Source organism: Balaenoptera musculus, chromosome 6 (genome assembly GCF_009873245.2).
Source record: "Balaenoptera musculus isolate JJ_BM4_2016_0621 chromosome 6, mBalMus1.pri.v3, whole genome shotgun sequence".
Lineage (NCBI taxonomy): Eukaryota > Metazoa > Chordata > Mammalia > Artiodactyla > Balaenopteridae > Balaenoptera > Balaenoptera musculus.
Genome location: NC_045790.1, coordinates 11,258,681 through 11,274,033, shown reverse-complemented (window position 1 = coordinate 11,274,033; position 15,353 = coordinate 11,258,681). Strand labels below are relative to the sequence as shown.

Sequence of the window (15,353 nt, the reverse complement as noted above, 5' to 3'; positions counted from 1 at the left end):
AGTGGCTCTTCCTTCTAAGATTCATAAGGTGGCTACGTCTTACAGGGTTCTTATTTGCAACCACAGACATTTCTCTCAGTCTTATAAGCAGAAAGGGTCTTATTATAGGATACTGATAACTCACAGAATCTCAGGGAGGACAAGAGAAGCAGGTGTGGAAACCACACAGCCAGGAACAATGCAGTGACAGCAAACCACACCAGGTACAATTTTAACAAAGCCATCACGGTGTCACCCCATTGGCACCATGCACACCCAGAGCTAGACTGGAGAAGCTCCGTCTCAGCCTCCCCAGAGAATCTGAGACAGGAGATAGATGGTCTCCTGGGCTGGACAGCTGGTGTTTGTCAAGGGCAGTAAGATTGAAGCTTTGTTCTCACCCAGATACTCCAAGGACAAAGCTAGTGGCAGAAGCTGAGCTCCGCTGAAATAAAGAGATAAGATAGCCACTCCTGAGGTCAGGAAAACTTCCCTGACTGCACATGCGCAGGAAGGCTCCTTGGGGGTCAGAAAGGGAGGGGGCGCCACTGCATATAGTAAGTGTGGACATGCGCCCACAGGCCTCTGCGGTGGGATCCACCTTAACGAAAAGTTGCGCATGCATGTTGGGGAGTGTCCTGGGACCAGTCAAGTGTGGAAAAAGAAACAAGATAATTGGTCAAGTGTAAACAAAGACCTGGAAGGACTGTCCTATATAAGTGATTTAAATCATCTCTTTCCTGCACTCCCCATTCAGGACTCCCCAACTGTTCTCTGGGTGTGTATTTCTGCCTTGCTTCTGTCTTAAATAAATGAACTGTTTCTCTGTGTGCTCTCCCACATGTTATGCTGTGTCTCTAACAATAAACTTTGTACCTGTTTTTACAGTTTTTGCCTCCTTGAAACATTCTAGCTTTCAAACGGGGAAAAGAGTCAGGGCCACTTTGCCTATGACCTCTAGCCCCTGCTGTCTCTCTGAGATCAAAACTAGATACTTCTGCTACTGCTGTGGCTGGAGGAAAGTTCTAGCTCACACAGCTGTTGCTTCAGTTTGCTCATTCCCATACCCAACTCTCACGTGACTGGCAGAGCCCACGTCACGTGATCAGTGTTAAGGGAGCCCAGCTAACGTGGTGTTTGTGGAGGCTACCTTAAGAAGGTAAAACTCAAAATGTGAGATATTAAATCAGAGCGATGTTTGAAGGACATTGTGCATCTCTGAATGACAGATGTCCGCTATGGGGCAGAATTTTCCAAATGTAGCAAGAGGTTATAGGTGTTGGCAGCCAAAACAATGACAAAGAAGAAACACGACGAGTAGCCACCATCAATATTCCCTATCTCATTTTTCTCATTGTCCCACAAACAACTGGCAACTGCTTGAATTCATCATTCCACTAAAATGGAAACTTCTTGGTCATCTCTATTTTTTGTCTGTTTTATTTACCAGTGAATCCCAATTGCCAAGAAAGCACGTGGCACATAGCAGGTGCTCCATACATATTTGTTGAATGAATAAAAGAAATTCATTTGCTGCACGAAAGAAAGACAAAGCTTCAGGTGGAATGTGGGTTTAGAAAACAGCTTGAGACAACTTTAAGCTTGATTCAAACACCTACAGCAGGAGAAGCAGCAGTGTGAACCTCTCTCTCAACCACTAGGAATTAAACGGAGTGTTAAAGTAGCGTTGGAAAACCAAGGTCTAACAGGAGGTGGGAAAGGGGTAGCAGGGGCAGGAAATCCAACACGAAATCTCATGAGTTCAGTGTAATGAGTTCAATACAAATTTAGTGACTGACAGCAGGTGTAACTTCTGAATTTTCACTACTACATTAGCCGTGTTTTATGAATCTGTGCTATCACCTAAAACAAATTTTATAAATATTCAAATTAGCAGACATAAGGGTTAGGATGTACATTTCAAAAGGATATCCCATTTCCATAGCCCAGCTGAGTGAGCTCTCATCTTCCTGTACCTTGGGTGGCAGAAAGCATAGCAGAACAATGACCCATGAGAAAGAGCAGAGCACAATAAAATGCAATCGAGACCTCTAATCCTTGCCTAAGCAATTCATCCAGGAAGTTCTGTAACTCACCAGGTATTATAGTTTACAGCCCTGGAATAAACAATGGTCCATAAGACAGCTCCATAACTTCCTCTTCACCAAAGATGATTTCCATCTAAAGTGGAGTCTCATATTCTAAGTTTCTTATTTTTTTTTAAGGGGGATTTATAAAATCCAGTTCTGTCAGTGTGACCTTTCTCTTCACTTTGCTACATTTTACAAACACATAATGTATTCCTAAACAGTACTGCACCAGTCAGGCAACAGAAATCACTCTAGTTAATTTAAATAGGCAGAGATTGAATACAGGAAATTAGGAATCTGCAAAATCTTTGAAAAGAATGGCGGAGTGAGCTCCAGACTGGGCCTTTAAGAAAGTCTCCCAGAAAAACACTACCACTGATGTGGAAGCTGTCACCTCTGCCCCAATCAGTTGGCCAGCACTGGGAATGAGTTCAAGGACACAGGGCTTAGCTGGGAACCGGGGGTCTGGAAGCAGCTCCAAGTTCTTTGAATTGAGCAGCTGAAAGGGAATGCCCTTTAGTAAGACCAGGAGCAGGCTTGGGAGGTGGGAATGCAGCCAGAGTTCTGTTTCAGTCATGAGAAACTGGAGATAGATACCCTATGAGACATTCATGAGGAGGTGCTGAATAAGAAACTGCATATGCAAGTGTGGAGGTGAATGGAAGTCTAAACCGGAGATTTCAATTTAAGTGGTTTCATACTACATAAGCATGCTGCCATTTGCTTTCTTTTTTTTAACTCAATTTTACTTTTGAGATCACCAACTTCTTGAGCAACTACTGTATGTACTCACTTTAACTCTGGTTCAGTCTTCAAACCTAGGGCAATCTAGCGTCTATCTCCAAAAACTCCACTGAAAGTGTTCTGAAACAGGTCACCCAGTGAAATCCAAGTGCAATATCGAATTTTTTTTTCCAGTTATTTCTACATTTGGGGTTGTTAATTAATTCCTGCTTCTCAGGAGTGGATCTCAGAAAACACTGTCTCAGGCACAATCCCAGAAGAGGTTATGAAGCAAGAGAAGCAAGCGTGGTCCTGGTTCACTAGAACAAGACACCCCAAGGCAGACTCATTTCTCTTGTCGATCAGATTGATGGTTGGTAGATCAAGTATTTCTTGATTTCAGCAGGGTATCTATCTCTTACAACATTCTTCTAGCTAAAGGGGGAAAATATCTTGGGTAAATTCACAGATGACACTGTGAAGGAGGGAGGGAGGTCAAGAGGGAGGTCTTCGGCACCTATGTCCTGAGCTGTGCTCATGGCAAGTTGGAACATCAGGCCAGGAGTATGTTTTAATTCATGGAGCTGACTACAAAGGCACAGAGAGTCCACAACCCGTTTGCAAGCACAGCTCGGACACTCCTAAGGCTTAGGTTTTCCAGAAACACAAATGAGCCAAGAGTGTGGTTTAAAACAAAGCTCAAACATTTTTAGGCAGCATTAGTATAAGAAGACTGTACAAAGGGGTAATCATAGTTCACATTTATTCCTTCTAAACTTCATTTCACAAAAGACTGGGATGGACGTATTCTGGGTTGGCATACAATACCTGGAGCATGATATTTTATTCTAGAAATACATTTTGCTTTGACAAAGAAGAGCGTGACTAGAGGCTCATGGTCAGGATAGTGACAGACCTGTAACTATACGTACAGAATCTAGAAAAGAAGGGCAACAAAGCTATTACTTTACTAGATATGACAACCAAAACAAATATAGAGGATCCAAATATTTAATGAAGAAACTTTTGGCATCTCTCTCTCTCTCAAGGGTCTGTGGCCTCTGGCTCTTTCTCAGGCCCCCCTTCTCTCCGGGCCTGCCCAGACTGTGGAAAGTCTGGCAAGCTCTCTTTTAGCGGTCAGCCTCTCCCAGAGCTGGGTCCACCTCTTCAAGCAGCCACTGCCGGGGCGCGGGGTTACTTAAGGCTAGGCGACGGAAGGTGATTCATCCAGAAGTGAGATTCTAGCCCCGGGTCCAGGCGCCGGGAGGCGGTGGAGATGGAGCCCCGGGCCGCCGTGGGTGCGGGTACATCAAGGGAGGCCCTGTGGGACGCAACGCCGGCTGGATCAGGACAAGGGGTTGGGGCGGAGGTGGGGCGTGGTCAAGTCCGGGACAGGGGGCGAGGCGGAGGCCAAGGCAAGGGGCGGGGCGACCGGGGCCAGAACAGGGGGCGGGGCGGAGGTGGGGCGTGGTCAAGTCCGGGACAGGGGGCGAGGCGGAGGCCAGGGCAAGGGCGGGGCGACCGGGGCCAGAACAGGGGGCGGGGCGGGTGTGGGGCGTGGTCAAGTCCGGGACAGGGGGCGAGGCGGAGGCCAGGGCAAGGGGCGGGGGCCCGTGGCCAGGACAGGGGGCGACGTGGGTGTGGGGCGTGGTCAAGTCCGGGACAGGGGGCGAGGCGGAGGCCAGGGCAAGGGGCGGGGGCCCGTGGCCAGGACAGGGGGCGACGTGGGTGTGGGGCGTGGTCAAGTCCGGGACAGGGGGCGAGGCGGAGGTCGGGGCAGGGGCGGAGCCGGGGCCAGGACAGGGGGCTGGGACGGGGCCCAGCTCGACTTGGGAGGCCCCGTCGGCTCGCCGCTCTGGTCCCGCGCCCCGGCCTTCGTCCTGGGTGGAAGGCTGAGGCGCAGGCAGTCATGGCGCTGCGTGCTGCCGTGTTCGACCTGGACGGGGTCCTGGCGCTGCCCTCGCTCGCCAGCTCCTGGGACCGTGCGGAGGAGGAGCTGGCGCTGCCCAGGTAAGGGGACCCGGGCCGCTGCCCGCACTCAGAAGCCTGCGCGGGTGGGTCCGGGCGGCAGGGGCGCGACCCCTTGGAGAAGTTGCCTTTCGGGACTCCCAGCCCTGGTTTCAGATTGCTGTTGGGCGAGAGCGCTAGGTGAAAGGTTAAAACAATTACTCGACCCTAAAGTACCAGTGTGTGTAACTAGATCCACTGTCTTTCTAAATGCTGGTTATTTAAATCTCTCTAAGGACTCCAAAATTGACCTTTATATTGAAAGCTTTTCTTAAAGTAAGAGAAATTGCTCCCCGAGCTGTCTGCTACCCGCTTACTTCTCTGTAATGGAATGGATCTTAAAGACCTAAGCTGAGGTTTCTAGAGAAAAAAGTCCTGTGCCCTGCACATTATAACAGCAAACCAGAAACGGCCCCAAAGCCTAAGCACTGGAAAATGGTAAACAAGGAAGCATCACCAGTAAACGTGACGTTCAGGAAGAGATTTCAGTGACATCAGAAAAGATCTGTCATAATAAGTGCAAAAAAACTAACCCACCAGAGCGTACAACTATTTATACAACATGGAAACTATGGAAAAACTATTTTTCAACTATGGAAAAAAGCTACATGTTGAATATGCCTGGAAGAAATATACCATAATATCCCTCTGGCTGCACCAATTTACATTCCAGTCGGCACTACACAAAGGTTTCCCTTTCTCCACATCCTTGCCAACACACATTATTGCTTGTCTTTTTGATAATAGCTATTCTAACAGATATGAAGTGATATCTCACTACGGTTTTGATTGCATTTCCTGGAAGCTCTTTTAACCACGGTGTTGTTTCACTTTTTTTTTTTTTTTTTGGCCCGTAAATTTTATTTTTTTTTTAAAAAGACATAAAAAGGGAGTAAGCTACAATATGAGATATGTTTGCACCTGTGACCTCGTCTATGTGGGAGTGAACATGACTTGTGAATATACAAGTCACAAGTATACTTGTGAGTATACCAGTGAATATACTTGAGAGTATATTTGTGAGTACACAGGTCACAAGTGTACAAGTTTACAGATGTGGGGAATTCCAAAGAGCACTGGTCTCTGAGTCAGACCCAGGTGAAAATCTCAATCCTAACACTTAGCGTTGGGTGACCTTGCTTAACCTGACTTAGTCTTAGTCAACTTAACTGAGACCTTAGTCTTAGTCTTAAAATAAGAAAACACCTCCCCCAGAAATTTTTGAGCTAGTTAGATTAGATGACATGTAAGGTGGGTGGGTAGCTGTGTTCCTGATACATTTTTTTTATTTATTAAAATCTCATGCACATTCAGAGTGATTATTGGGCATATTTCGTTCATCTAGTGTGACACTGACTCACACATTCTCCCTGTGACCACGGTCACGATTGTTCCCAGAAGCCATAAACAGGTTATAGCAAAGCTAGCTGACCCCAGGAGGTCAGAGTCCATGACTTTGACCTGATTAGCCTATGGAGTCTGTGAACTAACCATGAAGGTGTGAATTCAGACAGTGAGCCTCAAGGGCCTACCTTGCACTGGGCATTTCCAACTTGCTTGCTATCTGGTATAAAAACTCAGACATCCACAGATGCCATAGTTCAAAATGAAGGCAGTGCCACGAGAGGTACAGAGTTCTTAGTTGCTTCAAAGGTGGGAGAGATTAGGTCTGATCAGGGGGAATCAGGCAGACCCTGAGAAGGCTGATAGGCTGCTGATGAGGAGAGATGTGAAGGGAGGACTTTCCAGGTGAGGGAACAGCATGAGCAAAGGCTGGGAGGTGGAAAACAGGGAGAGTTCACAAAACACTGACTATTCCAGCCTAGCCAGACAGGAGGGAAGGCATGAGAGGGAAGTGGGGAAGTTGGCTGAGCCTGCACTGTAGTACCACGCAAAAGTCAGGCTGAGCATGTACCTAATTTGATAGCAGTTGACTCTGAGTTGAGTTGGGGTGGAGATGTAGTAAAATAATTGTTGCTCACCATCAGCTGCGGTGATGGATCAAGTACATCGGCGAGAGGAAAGAGGCCACCACTCCCAGTTTAAGATTTGAGAGTTTGGCAGCTGGAGGGGGAGCAGTGTGGAGAGATGGTGAAGCCCGGTGGAGATTGGAACGGAAGCAAACGAGACCTTCTTGAGCTAGGAGTTTGCAGGGTCATTGGCATGGAAGACGAAGATGAAGATGAAGAATCCAGGCTACAGGGCCCAGCGGAGGACAAAGGAAGCCTGTGAGGCTGGTGTTGAAGCTGAGAGTGCATTAGGGGGTGAGGGCCCAGACATCTGTAAATACCTGCCTGAGGACAAGGTGATGCGGGGGCCAGTGGCTGTGCTGAACTCCAGAAGTGGAGAGATTGTTGAATACCTGGGGTGAAACAGAGAGATGCAGATTACTCCAGCATCATACAGGGGAAGGAGGGAGAGGGAGCTCCAATCTCATCTGTGGTCCTGCAGACCAGAGGCCGCTGAGGGTATGCTTGCTGGAGATGGTGGTACCTCGGCAACTGAGGCTGACATGATCTGGAGGAACCAGGATGGTTCCTTGAGATCCAGATCTGACATGTAGACAGTCATCGTGTGCTTCATTTAATACCTTCTCACCCAGCCTCGTGGAGGGTCTGCGTGGCACCACTGGACTGACTGAACCCTTGGAATGATTAAAGTGTCAATTTCTCACAAAAATGTTTACCCTAGAACTTGAGGTGCTTGTCATATGCAATGCTCAGTGAACATTTTCTGAGCAAGAGAAACAAGTGACCAGCAAATACAGGAAGAGTATTTGAGAACCAGGACTTCTACTCATATCCTGTGTGCTATTTCAGGAAATATTTATTGAATGTTTCCAGGAGCTTCTGGGGCAGTTCCCAGATTTGGGGTTGCTTTTTCCACCTCTGGGCTTTTCTGTACTCTCTGAAGCATCTTTCCTTATTTTTAATTTTACATATGGGTTTTAATTTGACAACTGATAACATAAATGCATTCTTATTATGAAAATATTCAAATGAACAGAATAATGTAGAACAGGAAATGTAAGTGCCTCTTCACCTTTCCTTGTTCCTCTCCCCATCCCAGATATCATCTTAGTTGATACATAGTTCATCTATCCAAAACCAAGGGTTTAGTTTGTTTGTTTTCATGATTTTTTGGCAGTAAAATCCGACCTGTCTTCATTTGGTAGCAAGTCTGATCTGAATAAGCATGAGGCTATTTATTACCATTATCTATCCGACTACTGTAAATAATCACACATCTCATTGTAAACATATTAATGAGCTTGATTATGAAGGCTGCGGCAGACTCTCCTGGAGATGTTACTTAATATGTGGTATATCCCCCATTTGACCTTTACAATCGGAAAAATTCTGACTTTTGAAACTCATCTAGTTCTGAGGTTTCAAATAAGGGATCGTCAGCCTGTCACTTATTTATATGAATTTGCAGACACATTTGTGCATAGATTGGTAGGTAGGTAGATTGGTAGACAGGTAGGTTAAAAAAAACACAATAGAAACATAGAACATATATTGTTCTAGGTTTTAATATTTTTACGGAATTTTAACTATTTTATTTCATTCGACAGTTGGATATCTTCTGTGTCCGTTTACATAGATCTACCTTGCTCTTTTTAACCACTCCTTAGTATTCCACAATATGGAAGTGCCATAATTTATTTAACCATTTTTCCCTGTTGGTGGACATTTATTTATTTGTTAGTTGTCACTGTTACAAATAATATCACTGTAATATTTCTGTAGGGTAGTTTTATAAAAGTGGAGTTGCCAAGTAAAAGTGTATGTATTTACATTTAAAATCTTGACAGATCCTGCCAAGCTGTTCAAAAAATGCTGTACCTGTCCCAACATTGCATGAGAAGGCCAGCCCAGATCCTCCCTGCAGAGGAGATGATCCTCTTAAACCTTTTTTTTAAAAATAAGTTTATTTCTTTATTTATTTTTGGCTGTGTTGGGTCTTCATTGCTGCGCACAGGCTTTCTCTAGTTGCGGCGAGCGGGGGCTATTCTTCATTGCGGTGCACAGGCATACAAAATGTATGCAATATAATCTGATTTAAAATGATGGCTGGGAGGGAGAAAGAGGAGTATTGTTTAATGGGTACAAAATTTTAGGTTGTAAAGATAGGAAGATGAAAAAGTTCTGGAGATGGATAGTGGTGATGGTTGCACAACAATGTACTTAATGGCACTGATCTGTACACTTAAAAGTGGTTAAAACGGTCAGTTTTAGGTCCATATTGTTTAATGTATCGGTTAAAGCTTGAGTTTCCTTATTTATTTTCATTTTGGATGATCTGTCCATTGGTGAAAGTGGGGTGTTAAAGTCCCCTACTATGATTGTGTTACTGTTGATTTCCCCTTTTATGGCTGTTAGCATTTGCCTTATGTATTGAGGTGCTCCTATGTTGGGTGCATAAATATTTGCAATTGTTATATCTTCTTCTAGGATTGATCCCTTGATCATTATGTAGTGTCCTTCTTTGTCTCTTGTAATAGTCTTTATTTTAAAGTCTATATTGTCTGATATGAGAATTGCTACTCCAGCTTTCTTTTGATTTCCATTTGCATAGAATATCTTTTTCCATCCCCTCACTTTCAGTCTATATGTGTCCCTAGGTCTAAAGTGGGTCTCTTGTAGACAGCACATATATGGGTCTTGATTTTGTGTCCATTCAGCCAGTCTGTGTCCTTTGGTTGGAACATTTAAACCATTTACATTTCAGGTAGTTATCAACATGTATGTTCTGATTACCATTTTCTTAATTGTTTTGGGTTTGTTATTGTAGGTGTTTTCCTTCTCTTGTGTTTCTTGCCTAGAGAAGTTCCTTTAGCATTTGTTGTAAAGCTGGTTTGGTGGTGCTGAACTCTCTCAGCTTTTGCTTGTCTGTAAAGCTTTAAATTTCTCTGTCTAATCTGAATGAGATCCTTGCTGGGTAGAGTAATTTTGGTTGTAGGTTTTTCCCTTTTATCACTTTAAATATGTCCTGCCACTCCCTTCTGGCTTGCAGAGTTTCTGCTGAAAGATCAGCTGTTAACCTTATGGGGATTCCCTTGTATGTTATTTGTTGCTTTTCCCTTGCTGCTTTTAATATTTTTTCTTTGTATTTAATTTTTGATAGTTTGATTAATGTGTGTCTTGGCATGTTTCTCCTTGGATTTATCCTGTATGGGACTCTCTGCACTTCCTGGACTTGGTTGACTATTTCCTTTCCCATATTAGGGAAGTTTTCAACTATAATCTCTTCAAATATTTTCTCAGTCCCTTTTTTTTTTCTCGTCTTTTTCTGAGACCCCTATAATTCGAATGTTGTTGCGTTTAATGTTGTCCCAGAGGTCTCTGAGACTGTCCTCAATTCTTTTCATTCTTTTTTCTTTATTCTGCTCTGCAGTAGTTATTTCCATAATTTCATCCTCCAGGTCACTTATCCGTTCTTCTGCCTCAGTTATTCTGCTATTGATCCCTTCTAGAGTATTTTTAATTTCATTTATTGTGTCGTTCATCATTGTTTGTTTGCTCTTTAGTTCTTCTAGGTCCTTGTTAAACGTTTCTTGTATTTTCTCCATTCTATTATCAAGATGTTGGATCATCTTTACTATCATTACTCTGAATTCTTTTTCAGGTAGACTGCCTATTTCCTCTTCATTTGTTTGGTCTTGTGGGTTTTTACCTTGCTCCTTCATCTGCTGTGTGTTTCTCTGTCTTCTCATTTTGCTTAACTTACTGTGTTTGGGGTCTCCTTTTCACAGGCTGCAGGTTTGTAGTTCCCGTTGTTTTTGGTGTCTGCCCGCATTGGGTGAGGTTGATTCAGTGGGTTGTGTAGGCTTCCTGGTGGAGGGGCTTGGTGCCTGTGTTCTGGTGGATGAGGCTGGATCTTGTCTTTCTGGTGAGCAGGACCATGTCCAGGTGTGTTTTGGGGTGTGTTTTGGGGTGTCTGTGACCTTATTATGATTTTAGGCAGCCTCTCTGCTAATGAGTGGGGTTGTGTTCCTGTCTTGCTAGTTGTGTGGCATAGGTGTCCAGCACTGTAGCTTGCTGGTCGTTGAGAGGAGCTGGGTCTTAGTGTTGAGATGGAGATCTCTGGGAGAGCTTTCACCGTTTGTTATTACATGGGCCAGGAGGTCTCTGGTGGAGCAATGTCCTGAACTAGGCTCTCCCACCTCAGAGGCTCAGGCCTGACACCCAGCTGGAGCACCAAGATCCTGTCATCCACATGGCTCAGAAGAAAAGGGAGGAAAAAAAAAAAAAGACAGACAGACAGAAAGAAAAATAAAATAAAATAAATAAAGTTATTAAAATAAAAAATAAAAAAATTATTAAAAAGAAAAAAGTAGTAAAAAAAAAAAAAAAAAGTAAGAAGAGAGCAACCAAACCAAAAAAACAAATCCACCAGTGATAACAAGTGCTAAAAACTATACAAAAAAAAAATGGACAGACAGAACCCTAGGACAAATGGTAAAAGCAAAGCTATACAGACAAAATCACACAAAGAAGCATACCCATACATACTCACAAAAAGAGAAAAAGGAGGAAAATATATATATTTATAAAATTTTAAAAAAAGAAGAGAGCAACCAAATCAATAAACAAATCTACCAATGATGATAAGCTCTAAATACTAAACTAAGATAAGCATAAAACCAGAAACAAATTAGATGCAGAAAGCAAACCCCAAGTCTACAGTTGCTCCCAAAGTCCACTGCCTCAATTTTGGGATGATTTGTTGTCTATTCAGGTATTCCACAGATGCAGGTACATCAAGTTGTTTGTGGAGTTTTAATCCGCTGCTCCTGATGCTGCTGGGAGAGATTTCCCTTTCTCTTCTTTGTTCGTACAGCTCCCAGGGTTCAGCTTTGGATCTGGACCCGCCTCTGCATGTAGGTCGCCTGAGGGCGTCTGTTCCCGCCCAGACAGAATGGGGTTAAAGGAGCAGCTTCTTCGGGGGCTCTGGCTCACTCAGGCCGGGGGGAGGGAGCGGTACGGAGGAGGCGGGGCGAGCCTGCGGCGTCAGAGGCCGGCGTGACGTTGCACCAGCCTGAGGTGCGCCGTGCGTTCTCCCGGGTAAGTTGTCCCTGGATCACGGGAGGCTGGCCGTGGCGAGCTGCACCGGCTCCCGGGAGAGGCGGTGTGGAGAGTGACCTGTGCTCGCACACAGGCTTCTTGGTGGCGGCAGCAGCAGCCTTAGCGTCTCTTGCCCGTCTCTGGGGTCCGCGCTGTTAGCCGCGGCTCACGCCCGTCTCTGGAGCTCGTTTAGGCGGCGCTCTGAATCTCCTCTCCTCGCGCAGCAGGAAACAATGGTCTCTTGCCGCTTCGGCAGCTGCAGACTTTTTCCCGGACTCCCTCCTGGCTAGCACCGAAGCCCGAGCCTCAGCTCCCAGCCCCGCCCGCCCCGGCGGCTGAGCAGACAAGCCTCTCGGGCTGGTGAGTGCTGGTCAGCTCCGAGCCTCTGTGCGGGAATCTCTCCGCTTTGCCCTCCGCACCCCTGTGGCTGCGCTCTCCTCCGTGGCTCCGAAGCTTCCCCCTCCGCCACCCGCAGTCTCCGCCCGCGAAGGGGCTTCCTAGTGTGTGGAAACCTTTCCTCCTTCACAGCTCCCTCCCACTGGCGCAGGTCCCGTCCCTGTTCTTTTGTCTCTGTTTTTTCTTTTGCCCTACCCAGGTACGTGGGGAGTTCCTTACCTTTTGGGAGGTCTGACGTCTTCTGCCAGCGTTCAGTGGGTGTTCTGTAGGAGTTGTTCCACATGTAGATGTATTTCTGATGTATCTGTGGGGAGGAAGGTGATCTCCACGTCTTACTCCTCCACCATCTTGAAGGTCCCCCGCTAATCTCTTTCAAGGGTTTTAATTTCTCTTAATTTTGTAGTTTTTAGTGTAGAGGTCTTAAACCTCTTTCATTAGATTTATTTTTGTGTTTTTTTTAATGCTAAGGTAAATGATATTTTTTAAAAATTTCATTTCCAATTGTTTGTTATCATTTCTTTTAAACCATCTCTTTCCTGTCCTCAAGATTTTTATTTTGCTCTGTCTTTAAGTTGACTAGAAGTCTTTCTTGAATTCTTTTTCCAGGAAAGGCGTGATAGCAAACTGTCGTATTAGTTTTACCTGTCTGAAACTGGTTTGTGTGCTTCTCAGCTTATCAATAATCAATGCTGTGGTCGGACCAGTCCTTGTGGTTCTACTGTGACTGCAAGACGCCCTTCAGGAGTAGTCATCAGGGAAAAAAGTAAAGGTTTGTTACTTACAAGCCCTGGAAATTACACAGCACTCCTAGGGCCACACAGTGAGGACGTGAGGAGAAAGAGAGCGAGCACATGGGCCCGAATTCTGCTTTTACTGGGGATCATGGTGGGGGCCGCCGTGGTTTTGTGGGCTCACTCTTTATCGGTGAATTTAAAACAAGAGCAGGAATTTAAAGCATGGGAAGAGGAAAAACCAAATGACCCAACTGGTCAGTTATTGAAATCAACCAAGATCTCTAAAACAAAGGCACCTCACTGGACATAAAGTAAGTTGTCTGCAGATAGATTTGGGGGGTATTGTTTCTAGTTATCTTTTTATCTCAATGTCTCCTGAGTATTACTCCACAATCTTCTCACATTTAAAGTTGCAGAATAGAGGGCTGTTATCAGTCTGAATTGTTTTTCTTTTGTGTATAATCTGTTTTTCTACACAGAAGGTTGTCTGTTATACTTTCTTATCCCAGGAATTAAAACGTTTCCCTACCCTATGCCTGCTGTGGTTCTTTTTCATTAATTTTGCCTGGTGTTTGGCGAACACTTTTGATTTAAGAGCTCAGATTTTTCTTCAGCCCAGAGATATCTTCTCCCATTATTCCTTTGACTATTGCTTCTCTGATCTTTCCTTCTGTGATTTTTCTTCTTTATTGAAGGAATTTGGCCTCCATAGGTCTTATCTTTTTGCACATTAATTTTAATTGCTTCATCATTTTACTCTTTGTTCTTGGAAAATTTGTTGGGTCTTTTGATTGACTAATTTCATTTTCTGTAATAGCCATTTCACTGTTCACTGCTTTTATTAACCTTAAAATTTGAAAGTCATGCTTTCCAATGCCAACAACTTATCTGAAATTGCTTCTTTTTTAAAAAATACTGCCTGCTTTTGTCCTATAGAGTCACTGACATCTCCTTCCTCTATAGCTTTATTCTTCCTTCAGTTCCTCTTCTTTTATCAGCCCCTAATCTTCAGGCAGAAAAAACAATTTTCCCTTTGCTTTTCCATCTCACTCATCCACTGTGTAATAGTTATTTGTTTATATGTTGCCTCCCTTGTTCTCCTGTGAGATCCCTAAGAATAGATCCAAATTTTTCCATTTTTATATCACGGCATCTGGCACAATGCCTTGATGCCTTTGGTCCTCAGTGCAAGATTGTTGAGTTGAACTGTATATTGCTCCTTGAAATTGGATGGCAGCTGGGGAAGGGCATGAGGGATCTTTTCGAGGTGATGGAAATGCTCTAAAACTGCAACGTGGTGATATTTGCACACCTCTATAAAGTTACTACAAGTCATTGAATCGTACACTGAAAACATGGGAATTGGGTGTTATGTAAGTATAATTTAACAATGCTGTTTTTTAAAAAAGACAACCGATGGCAAAGATGTGCCAAAGCCACTGCGGATACTGGAAAATTGAGCAAGGCTACAAATAGTAGGGATATATATTTTTTTAATGTTTTGTCTAAAGTTGATTATTGTTACCTGCAAGAGGGTGAGTCAGGTAAAAGGTTGTTGACTGTTATCAGATATGAAACTCCCAGATATTTGTTCTCTTAACACGGGAATGGTAAATACTTTTAACTGGGTTGCCAATTCCAGTCCATTGTAAATATTTGCCTGGAACACTGTCCTAAGAGGGATCATAAATCAGTGTGTGGAGGCAGTGGTATAGGATGTGGTGGTGGGTTATTAAAATCGGCCGGGGACTCGAGGGAACAGAGTTGTGCGGGCATGCCAGGTACGGGCCATCCGTTATCTGGCTGCTGTCACCCAGCCAGCCATGCTGGGGTCGCTCACCATTACTGGGTGTGGGAAATGATGAAGGAAGTGGAATGGACCTTATGTTTTGTAATGTAGGGCAGTGAGAGGGTAATGAGCTGGTCTCTCTCTGTGTCTGCTACTCCTCAGGACCACATATAAGAGATGAATATGAATTGAGGTGTATTAATCACCTAGGGTTACCCTAACGAAGGACCACAGACTGGGTGGCTTCAACAACAGCTCCAGAGGCTAGAAGTCCAAAATCAAGGTGTCTGTCCCCTACCTGCCATTGTGATGAAGTCATTTGAACGTTCCTGATGTTTCTTTGTGTCTTGCAGAGGCTTTCTGAATGGAGCTTTCATGAAAGGAGGCCCAGATGGTTCCAGTGCCCGCATGATGAAGGGAGAGATCACATTTTCCCAGGTGTGGCGACACCTCATAGACCCCCTTGAGAAGGTGTTCTGTAACTACACACCCATCTCCCCCGCTGACCGTAAGCTCCGTGAGGGCAGGGCCATGTCCGCCTCACCCGTTTACCCCTTATAACACT

The 15,353-nt window shown here is 44.7% G+C and overlaps 1 protein-coding gene across 1 annotated transcript in view; it reads left to right on the top strand.

Annotated features, from left to right (window-relative positions):
• The first annotated feature begins 4,554 nt into the window (after nucleotides 1-4,554).
• The window catches only part of EPHX2 (epoxide hydrolase 2), a 64,871-nt gene continuing 54,072 nt past the window's right edge, over nucleotides 4,555-15,353 (top strand). The window contains exons 1-2 of the mRNA XM_036855683.1: nucleotides 4,555-4,802; nucleotides 15,142-15,226. Of these exons, the coding sequence (XP_036711578.1) occupies nucleotides 4,702-4,802; nucleotides 15,142-15,226 (186 nt within the window). The 5' untranslated portion in view covers nucleotides 4,555-4,701. The remainder of the gene's footprint in view (nucleotides 4,803-15,141; nucleotides 15,227-15,353) is intronic.